We start from the raw sequence: 9,204 nt of genomic DNA, 5'->3' as shown, positions 1-9,204 counted from the left end.
CGGGAGGGAGAGAGGCGGGGAGGGAGACAGACGCGTGGAGGAAGTGGCAGTTGGACGCGTTCGCGCGTGGCGTGTTTATAGCGCGCGCCGCAGCACACGCGGCAAGTTTCCTGCGCGGGATAGCGCGAAAGCGCGCGGGCGGCAAAAACTTTATTGCGCGCGCCTTTTTCCCACCTCCGCTGAAGCAGCGCGGCAGCGCCCGCGCGTGGCAAACCAGCGATTTTTTTGCCGCGCGAGCTTTTACAGCGCCTGTTGGAGATGCTCTTAGATTGTATTCCAGACTTCCTGCTGGTCAGTATTCAGGCTCATCAGTCAGGGTTAGTTTCTTTTGAATAAAGCTCTCTAAGTTATACGCAAAAAAAAAGACAGGGACCTGTCTTCCCCGTTCCTGTCGAAGCCAAACCCAATCCCCATTCCTTTCCAAGCCAAGCTCGAACCCAACTAGCCACCCCGTCTCCCCCGTTCACCTCCAGATCCAAAGCGAAACATGGCAGCGGCGGCGTACCGGGAGTGGCCGCTCCTCCCCGACGACATCACCCGAGACATCTTCGCCCGCATCCAGCCAGACGACCCTCTCTACTTCTTCCGGGTGAGCCACCTCTGCAAGGACTGGCGCCGCGCCCTCTCCGACCCGGATTTCGCCCACCGCCTCCACCAGCGCAACTTGGCTCCTCTACTCTTCGGCTTTCTCCATGACCGCGACCACGACGAGGACCTCCCAACCTTCTTCCGCACGCTCGCCTCGCCCTTCTCCCCCAAGGACGTCCCCGATCGCCGCCACTGGAGGGTGCTGGATTACAGGCACGGTCGTGCCCTCTTCATCTCTAAGCGCGACGGCCAGCTGGGGCGCAAAGACCTTCTCATCTGGGACCCCGTCACAGGTGTTCAGCGCCGCGTGCCGGTGGCCCCGCAGGCCAGCCGGAGCAGCTTCCCGGGCGCGGCCGTGGTCTGCGCGGCGCCTGGCTGCAACCATCGCCCCGGATGCAACGGGGGCGACTTTCAGGTGGCGCTCCTCTTCTCTGATGATGACCCACAATTCGACGACGAGGCTGATGAACAAGAAGCACCACAAATCAAAGGTTTCCTCTATTCATCTCAGTCAGATACATGGGCCGGGGTGGCTACATTCTATGGCCTTTCAGAGTTCTTCGGGGAGAGACCCAGCGTGCTGTTAGGGAGATCTCTGTATTTCCTATCAGATGGGTGTGTAATTCTTGAGTTTGATATGTCTGCCAACACACTGTCTGAGATTGCATTGCCCGACATTGACGAGGACTTTTGTGAGACTAATAGTAGTCTTATACTTGTGCATGACCAGAACGGTGGAATTGGTATCGTCGAGGCAACAGATGGTAATATATGCATATGGTCAAGGGATACCAGGGACGATGGCGATGTCAGTTGGTCTATTACCTGGACATTTTATCACTCCGATCTGCACGGAACTATTGGAATCCATGGCCAGTCCTTACTTGGATTCGTTGAAGGATCCTCTGTCATCTTTGTGGGTACCTCTGAAGGCATTTTTACATTTGACCTGATCTCAGGGCTGGCTAAAATGGTTGCTGAGAAAGATTTGTTCACCTTTGTGCTACCTGTTTTTAACTTATGTGCCCCACTCAATGGCCGGCTCCAACAGATTCAAGTTGAACAACTACATGAACAGCCCAAGCCTAATGAGGAGGAAAAATGTGAGGGGGGAATCAAGGTTGCGGAGGATGCTCTACAAGTGGCTGGGCATCTTTTTATCAAGGGCTGGAATGACGTGGAGAACAGGGACTTCAATAGCGCCGTCCAGTGTCTCAGGGACTGCCTTGAGATCAGGTAAGAATCTACCTATTCGTTAAGTGTTGTAGTGCTTCGTTAACAGTGGTAGCCCAGCCTTTGGTGCTATGTGTGTTCAGGTTTCTTGTGTTTTATGAATTATATATGGCCTCCAAAATCCTATTTGGTAGCAATGCTTGGAGATTCTGGTTTAGGTATTAGCATATTAGTGAATGCCAGATGTTCTAATATTTCCGCTGCAATTTATTTCTACGCTACTTCAGATAGTGCTTTGTAATGTCTTTAACATGTAGTCAGTTGTTCTATCAGGAAAATGCTGACGGGATAATTACGGCCGTGCTGTTTAATTTTATCACATGTTGCATTCCTTTCGGTTTCATGTTCTTCTTGTATAACAAGTACCCTGACAACCAGGACTGGGCATTATGGAAAGTTTGCTCCAGAATGTGCTAGCACATATTGCAGATACGGATGCGCTTTACTGTACAAAGCCCAGGAGATGACAAATCTTGTTGGTGATGATCGCCTCACTCTATTCTGAAATACAATTATGTCAGCTATTATGTGTGTGCTAGAATCTGCTACTACGTGTACTGAAGAAGTCGTTGAAAATGGCAGATGATGAAGGAGGATATTTGAGCCTGTCCAATGAAATGCTCGACATTGCAAGATCGATAGTGGAGAAGAATCCAGAAAGCACTATGGGGATTGTCTCTGCCCTGACCGAAGTCTTAATTCAAAGGGGTAACCTCAGTTGTGTTTCTTTATTCCGTTGTCCTGGATCCCTGTTCTATATAATTGAATTCAATTGTTTTTCTATTTTCGCAGAGAAGAAAGGGGCAGCGCTAACAAAGTCTACTGAAACAAAAACAGAAAGCATCAAACGAGCCAATGTCAAGGAGACATCTCCTGAAACTCCCCGGAAAAGACATCAGACGGCAAGATATCATACTTTTAAAATCTAGCTAAACCTTTCTTAGTGGTAGTAGTTTGCTTGGCGGTTCCTGGATTTTTATTACCATGTCTTACGTTTATTAGAGCGATTAGTAAGGATCAATGAAGTAGTTCATGTAAAAGATTATTAAACCAGCAGCGCACAACTTTTCTTTTCAAGAATGGCATCACACAATTGAAAACATAGATACGATCTTTTAGCTTTTTCAACAAACAAGTACTTGTTCAGTTTGTTGTACTGATGGGGAAGTGTGGAATAACAGAGTTCTTTTGATGGTTACATGCAGGCTGCGGATTCTGTTGATGTGGATAGATCATCTGATGATTCAGGGATGCACTCACCAACACAATCTGACTACTGAATCGACTCTGGTGAGCGGGTTTGAATTTCCCCCTTACCTCTGTACGGTAGGGATCAAATGCAATGGCATAATATGTTAGAATCGCTAGTAATTTGTATGGTATGGATTAGAGCTTTGTAACATGTGTGTTGCAGTATCTAGCTGCACATGAAATTCATGGTTAGTTTTAGAGAAAACTGTTGCATTTCACCATTTCCAGATATCATAAGTGATATGTGTGCTATATGTCACTGCCTGATAATTGGTATACCATTTGCACCTCATTGATGGCTCACTCATGTTAGAAAATAACCAGACCTTTTTCTCTGGCCATTTTCAGTGTCTGGAATGAAGCGGGAACTTGGAAAGGGGCTACGTCAGCTTATCTATTAACAACAAGCACCAGCGATGCAATTGTTAGCAATGTAGCTCATGATTTCTGGACCACTAACTTCCTCTAGCTGCTAGACTACTTGTAGTGTTTGTCTTCGTGATGGCATGGTAAACTTGTCCTGGCACGTAATTGATGTGCTGCAGATACCTCCTGGATTTGGTGCCAAACTTCCTGAACTCCTTGACTAGTTTGATGATTACTGGTGGGAACTTGATCAGTTAGTAGTTCCATTCCGCACAGACCATTGTAGCGGGTGTGTCTTGATCTGGTAGTTCTGAATTTGCTGACTCGATCACGGTTCCTCAGATTAAGCCAAACAGAATATGTACGGCCGTACGGGTAACGTTTCAGGGACTTGATTTATTCAGGAAAAATGAGATTTTTTTTTTGCGAATCGGGAAAAATGAGACTTGATATCCACGAAAAGGTCACCGACGTATACTACTTTGGTATTAAAAATAAAAAATAAATTTAGAGTTTAAAATCCAATTATCAACATATACATCTAGATGTGATTTGTTTTCAATCGAAGAAGCCAAAGTGCGTATATTAAGGTCAACAAACCCTTACACACAACCCTACCTTCAATAGAAAGAAAATTACCGACAAGTCCATGGAGAAACTGATGTCTTCCTCCCGCACTTGTCGGTGTGACGCTGCAAGCTAAGCTCAATGCTTCCACTGCACCTCTGAATCCCGCGGAGCCATGAAAGCGTTGTTCATGCATTAGCCAGAAAGAGTTGTTCATGCATCAGCCAGGGAAGTTGCCGGTCGCGGCGATCCGTGCGATTCCTCGCCCTCTGGCGGCCGCAGGACGGGGGATCCATGGATCCCGGTGTGTACATAGCCTAGGTGTGCATGGTGGTGTGCTAGCTGGCGTCGCTGGGGAGGTAGCGGTGGTGCCGGAGTGGCTTTTGTTTGCGGTGGTCTTCTCCTCCATTGGTGCGGCTCCGTTGGAACTCTGCCACGGATCTGCCGTCCCGTCCTTGGTCGTGGCTCCGCGGAGTGCTCGAGAGGATTTCCCCTTCGCCGGTGTCCGAGAGATGGCGGATCCGGCGATTGATGTTCTTGAAGGCGTGGTTGCTATTGGCCAAGATGGTGTTGCCGTTCGTCGTGCAGGGTGGAGGTGCTCAGGTACCGAGGAGCGTCGACTTCCTGGTCGCGAAGGGGAGCCTCCCAGTCCAAGGTTTCGGAGGTGGTGCGGCATTTATTATGAACTTAGCACATTTTTTATTTGTAAAATTCAAAGTATGTTTTCCGCATAAGAGACGGCCCAGTAGAACAAGGATAATTTTGAGTTTTTTTTTTTTGTTACTATTAGGGCACTGCAGGTTTGAGTGTCATTAGTTTTTACATTTAGCAAAGTATTGTAAGATAAGTGCTGACTTTGTCAAGAACTAGAGTCGCTCTCTTTAGTTAGTAAGCAAAGCCACATATGATAATCGCTGGCAGTTGCAGTCACAGGCCGGTCCACTCGGGACTCCCTCGGCCGTTGGCTGCTACGCGTTGCTCACAGGCTGCTACCGGTTGGCCTTCATATCACCCTACAGGTAGACAGCAAACTGGTTCCTTCCGTCTGCAGCAGCCAAACATGGTCGCCCGCGCTCAAGATCATCTATCCTTGTCCAAATCTACCCAAGTCATAACCTTGTACACACATGAATTGGATTGGTTTTGATTTTCAGTTACAAGTGATGTTTCCTGTACTGTACTCCTGATACCATGCTAGCAAGCATAAAAAAGTTCAGATTTTCTATATATTGGCAAAGGCTATGAATGAAAACAAGCTTCCTAGAATCATTGTAATACTATATACTCTGCAGATTTATGTCTTTTGGAAGCTTTCCTCGTTGAATTCTGGGCTAGCAACCTGGAAGGGGCACTGCAAACTGATCCTAACAAGGCTGACGCCTTTTATAGTGGTTGGGAAATGCCCAGGGACCTGATCACTTTTTTTTTTTTTTTTTTTTTTTTTTTGCATTTTCAGACATCATGCAGGCTAATGTATCTTTTGAAAATGCAACTGGTTCTCTCCAGGAAGCTGTGTGAAAGTGCTATTCCAGTCAGCTCTGTCGGTGTTGGTCAATACTTTAGTTACATGAAAACAGACGGGTACTGACTGGGGGCTAACTTATATCAGTTGTTTTATAATGTTGCTACTGAGATATTTGTAAACATCACTAGCATTTCGTCCTAAATCATCACGAAGACAAACACCACAAGCAGTCAAGCAGCTAGAGGAAGTTGCCAGAGTGGTCCAAAAATCATGAGCTACATTGCTAACAGCAGCATTGCTGCTGCTTGTTATTTACTCGATGAACTCACGTAGCACATTCTACAAGCTCCCGCTTCGTCCCAAACACTGAAATGGCCAGAGAAAAAGGTTTGGTTATTTTCTAACATGAGTGGGCCATCAATTAGCTGCAGATGGCATATCACTTAGCAGGCAGTGACATCTATCAGACATATCACTTATGCTATCTGGAAATGGTGTAATGCAACAGTTCTCTTAAGCAAACCGTGAATTTCTTGTGCAGCTAGATACTGCAACACACATCTGTTACAAAGCTCTAATCCATACAATACAAAATACTAGCGATTCTAACATATTATGCCATTACATTTGATTCCAACGTACAGAGGTGAGGGGGGCATTCAGACCAGCTCACCAGAGTCGATTCAGCAGTCAGATTGTGTTGGTGAGTGCATCCCTGAATCGTCGGATGATCTATTCATAACAACAGAATCCGCAGCCTGTATGTAACCACCAAAAGAAACTCTATTAGTCCACACTTCCCCATCAGTATTCAGTACAACAAACTGGATAAGTTCTTGTTCGTTGAAAATGCTAAAAGATCTCTATGTTTTCAGTTGTGCGCTGCCATTCTTAAAAAAGAAGTTGTGCGCTGCCATTCTTGAAAAAAAGTTACGCGGTGCTGGTTTAATAATCTTTTACGTAAACTACTTCAATAATCCTTAAGGCGCGCTCTAATAAACTCGAGACATGATAATAAATTCCAGGAACCACCGAGCAAACTACTACCAGTAAGAAAGGCTTTGCTAGATTTTAAAAGTATGATATCTTGCCTTCTGATGTCTTTTCCGGGGAGTTTCAGGAGATGTCTCCTTGACATTGGCTCGTTTGATGCTTTCTGTTTTTGCTTCGATAGACTTTGTTAGTACTGCCCCTTTCTTCTCTGCAAAAAGAGAAAGTCAATTGAATTCAATTAGTATATAGAACAGGAATCCAGGACAGCGGAATAAAGAAACACAACTGTGGTACTTCTTCTTCACCAGCCACGTCGTCGAATTGTGGGTCGTCGTCAGAGAATAGGAGCGCAACCTGAAATTCGCCCCCGTTGCATCCGGGTCGATGGCTGCAGCTAGGCGCCGCGCAGTCCACGGCCGCGCCCGGGAAGCTGCTCCGGCTGGCCTGCGGGGCCACCGGCACGCGGCGCTGAAGACCTGTGACGGGGTCCCAGATGAGCAGCTCTTTGCGCCCCAGCTCGCCGACGCGCTTAGAGATGAAGAGGGCCCGGCCGTGCCTGTAATCGAGCACCTTCCAGTCGCGGCGGTCGGGGGCGTCCTTGGGGGAGAAGGGCGAGGCGGCCGTGCGGAAGAAGGGTGGGAGGCGCTCGTCGTGGTCGCGGTCGTGGAGGAAGCCGACGAGGAGAGGGGCCGCGCTGCGGTCGTGGAGGCGGCGGGCGAAATCCGGGTCGGAGAGGGCGCGGCGCCAGCCCTTGCAGAGGTGGCTCACCCGGAAGAAGTAGGAAGGGTCGTGTGGCTGGATGCGGGCGAAGATGTCCCGGGTGATGTCGTCGGGGAGGAGCGGCCACTCCCGGTACGCCGCTGCCGCCATGGTTCGCTTGGTGGATCTGGTGGGTAGGTGTGGGGTTTGGCTTGGCTTGCAGAGCAATGGGGAAGACGGGCTCGAGAGAGGAATGGGGATTGGGGATGGCTTTGACACGAACGGGGAAGAAGGGTCCCCGTCCATTAGATTGTGTACCAATGGTGTAGATCTCGTCTGAGCATCTTGGTGTCACTTCATAAAGAACTGCCCACAACAGCACAACTACAGGTCCATAGAGAACCAACCTAAGAGCATCTCCAGCCGCGTCCCCTAAAGTAATTTGGGGCGCGCCGGACAAAAAACCGTTCCAGCCGCGTGCCTTAAAGCCCATTTTTGTCCGGCGCGGTCCGATACGGTGTCTAGCGCTCCGAGCCCGTCCCCGTCCCACAGGGAACGCTCCGGGCACGCCGGACACAACGAAAAGCAAGGCGAACCGACGCAGGCCCGACGCGTCAGCGGCTCGGAAGGCTAAAACCCCGTCGCCTACCTTTAGTCAAGCGACGTTAATGGCGTCCTGTTTTCGCAGGCGACGCAGAGACGCTTCTCTTCGTGCATGGCCGCGTGGTCGTCCGCGCCGCCGTTATTGCGTGCAACCACCCCGCTGCCGCCGCTGTACATTAAGACGCCCTGCAGTTTGTCCCAATTTTTCACCGCTCGCAAACCTTCTCGTCGCCGCCTCACCCCTCGCAGATCTTCTCCTCGCCGCTCCAAAAATGTCGACCTCGTCCTCCCGTAAGATCGCCGCGGCGAACGGCTTCGGCCGCGGCAGCCTAACCGTGGCGGAGGCGTGGGCGTTGTACCACGCCGGCTATACAGTCCCGCCGGACATGCGGCTGCCACGCAGCGGCGGCTGGAAGATGGCCGTGAACGGCATTGGCGTCCCGCCGCCGCCGAAGCCGGGCACGGACCAATGGAGGGACGACATCAGGGCCTGGCGGGCTCAACTCACCGCCGCCGAGTGGCAGGATCCGACGTGGGCGGCCAACAACAACGAAGACTGGTGGAAGACGTACTTCAAGGCGAAGTACGACGTCGAGATGCACAGCACCCAGGGGCTCGTCGGTGGGCCCAACAGCTGGAACAAGGACGGTCGCGCCCTGTTCTGGGGCGTTCCGGGGCGCACCCTCAAGAACGTCATCCGCGGCATCCGCAACGGCGCTCCAAGGTTGGAGACGCCGTCATCACCGCCACCGTCTCCTCAAGGAGGACCACCGCAATGGCAGCCGAGGAGGACGACGTACTCGTCCTCCTCGCACTCTTCTTCCTCAGGACCGACGCGATCGACGCCGTCCTCGTCGTACCGCTCGGCGCCCTACACCGTCCCCAAACAGGAGGTGAAGGAGGAGCCGGCGACGCCCGTCAACACGAGGCGTGGCAGCAGCGGCAGGGCAGCCGGCGGGAGCAAGGGAGGCGCGGCGGTGCCCTCCTCATCCCGAAGCCGGAGGTGAAGGAGGAGCCAGAGGAAGTGTCGTAGGCGGCGCTGCTGGCGGAGTACGAGCGGCAGCAGCGGCTCATCGCCAGCAGCGACGACCCCGAGGACTGCCCAGGGCTGCGGGCGGTGTTCTTGGCGTCGATGAACGACAAGGACGCCTAGAGGGGCGACGTCGACATGGCGATCGCCATGTCCATCTGCGACTCCGGCAAGCCGCTCATGGACCTCACCGACGACGGCGAGGCAGGACCAAGCGGCTTGGTGAAGGATGAGCCCGTCGACGAGCGCGTCAAGCAGGAGGTCGTCACCGACGAGATGTACAACTTCCAGCAGTACTACGACGCCTCCGGCCGCCGCAAGTACTTCTAGATTAGGTTTAGTTTAAATTTAGTCAAATTTCGTTCGAATCTATGCAAGTTTGGACGAATCTAATCGAATCTCGTTAAGT

General features: G+C 50.8%; 1 protein-coding gene across 1 annotated transcript; it reads left to right on the top strand.

Moving 5' to 3' along the window:
• The first annotated feature begins 487 nt into the window (after window positions 1–487).
• On the top strand, window positions 488–3,625 carry LOC124697708. The gene is made up of 6 exons (XM_047230252.1): window positions 488–1,824; window positions 2,200–2,300; window positions 2,404–2,529; window positions 2,614–2,723; window positions 3,027–3,111; window positions 3,421–3,625. Exons 1-5 carry the CDS (start codon window positions 488–490, stop codon window positions 3,099–3,101), a joined length of 1,749 nt encoding a protein of 582 aa, XP_047086208.1. The 3' UTR covers window positions 3,102–3,111; window positions 3,421–3,625.
• The last annotated feature ends 5,579 nt before the right edge of the window (window positions 3,626–9,204 follow it).

This window comes from Lolium rigidum, chromosome 3, assembly GCF_022539505.1.
Source record: "Lolium rigidum isolate FL_2022 chromosome 3, APGP_CSIRO_Lrig_0.1, whole genome shotgun sequence".
Lineage (NCBI taxonomy): Eukaryota > Viridiplantae > Streptophyta > Magnoliopsida > Poales > Poaceae > Lolium > Lolium rigidum.
This window is presented reverse-complemented; position numbering and strand designations above follow the sequence as displayed.